Source organism: Verticillium alfalfae, genomic scaffold (assembly GCF_000150825.1).
Source record: "Verticillium alfalfae VaMs.102 supercont1.9 genomic scaffold, whole genome shotgun sequence".
In the NCBI taxonomy this organism is placed as follows: Eukaryota; Fungi; Ascomycota; class Sordariomycetes; order Glomerellales; family Plectosphaerellaceae; genus Verticillium; species Verticillium alfalfae.
Window position 1 is genome coordinate 1,161,750 of NW_003315030.1, and position 1,691 is coordinate 1,163,440.

Genomic DNA, 1,691 nt, shown 5'->3' on the forward strand with positions numbered 1-1,691 from the left:
CCCCTGCGAGAACGATGCGAGGGCAGGGCCCCGAGGAGGAGCTGCCACACCTCATGGCTGCCTCGATCCATCGGCAACCCCGTTCTCAACAATGCCTCGAATCCCGTCTCTCCCGGCTCCTCCAGCCCGCCCCTCGACCCAGACCAAGGGCTCCGACTTTGTCCCGCCGACGCGGCCCAGCAGCACGCCGTTTCCCCACTCCGAACCGCGGCATGCCAACTACCACTATCTGTCGGGCGACGAGGACATGCTGGATTTCGAGCACGACGCCGGCTTCACGACGACGCCGTACTCGGAACACTTTGAGACGGTGCCCGAGATGAAGCTGAGCCTGCTCGATCTGCCCTCCGAGGTGCACGAGATGATCCTCGACCACCTCTTTGGCTACCGCGTGTCGACAAAGTCGAAAAGCTCCGTCGACATGCAGAGCGTCACCAAGAGCTGGAACACGGCGCTGCGACATTCACGTAGGAGAGAGCTGTCCGAGCTGGCGCTGATCAATCACACATGGAGGATCCTGATCCAGCAGAGGCTGTTCCGACACTTGAAGCTCAAGGCGACCATCGACTCGGTCCACGCCGCCATGACCTTCTTTGCCGCCCACGATGAGCTGCGTTACTACGTCAAGCACATTGAGCTGTGGTTCCCTGTCTTCCAGCCAAAGTACGGCCCGCTCGCGTTGAGTTCCGCCCTGGCTCTACCGACTGTGACGTCCGACGGCCTCACCAACGCGACGTACACGCTACCGGCCAACAACTGCACTCTCGAGGAGGCCCTCCTCTTTGTGGCCGAGACGCTGCCGTTCGTCATGATCCTGACGCTCGAGGGCGGGGAGCGGAAGAAGGCGCCCCTGGTGCAGCATTCCTCCTGGGCTGGCCCCAACGACTGGGCCCTGCCGATCCTCGAATCCGTCCGCACGCTCGTCACAAGGGGCCAGTGGAACCTCATGCGCACCGACGAGGATTTCAGGTCGATCCTCTCGTCCCTGCCCAACCTCACTGAGTGGCACGGCTCCTACTCGAAGCCCAAGTCCAAGAGCTATCTCTCCATGGCCCGCGTCCTGCCCGACCTGCCCGCCGCCCACCTCAAGAGCCTCCACCTCTGCCTCGAGAGCGACTACCGCCGCGAGGTCACCTACCCGGCCCACCACGTCAAGGTCTGCCGGACCGTCCACTTTTGCACAAAGCTCGCCGAGGCCGTGCCCCAGCTCGAGCACTTTTCCTACACGGGCCGCATCTGCAAGTCCTTCTTCCGCGTCCTCGCCGAACTGACCGACCCTCGCACGACGCGGCTGAAGAGTATCGACATCACCGTCAAGAACTGCTGCCGACCCGTGCCCGTGTTTCACGAGTCGGGCAGCGGCATCCAGGACACAGGGTTCATTGACGCGTTCGAGCTGCTTGTTGCCCAGGGTATTCGGGCGCTGCAGAAGCTTCGGTCTGTGGATTACCTGCGGATCCGCTTCGTAGACCTAGGTGCGCTCCCCTTCATCCTCTTGCGTGCGTTATTCGAGGTGACGCTCTTGCTGACCTGCGCAGACTCCCTGCTGCCGCCCCTGAACCCCTACTTCCTCCTCCGCGGCGACTCTTGTCTCGGCATCTGGAGCGGACGCATCCTCTCCGAGCTCAAGGATGCCCGGCGCGCGCGTCGTACGAGGAGGTTCAGCGAGACCTTTGGGCGATATCGGGATT

General features: G+C 63.0%; 1 protein-coding gene across 1 annotated transcript in view; it reads left to right on the forward strand.

Moving 5' to 3' along the window:
• Nucleotides 1–91: 91 nt before the first annotated feature.
• VDBG_07306 (conserved hypothetical protein) overlaps nucleotides 92–1,691 on the forward strand; it is a gene marked incomplete at both ends in the record, with an annotated part of 1,977 nt that continues 377 nt past the window's right edge. Inside the window, one exon of the mRNA XM_003002689.1 lies at nucleotides 92–1,649. Within this exon, the coding sequence (XP_003002735.1) occupies nucleotides 92–1,649 (1,558 nt within the window). The remainder of the gene's footprint in view (nucleotides 1,650–1,691) is intronic.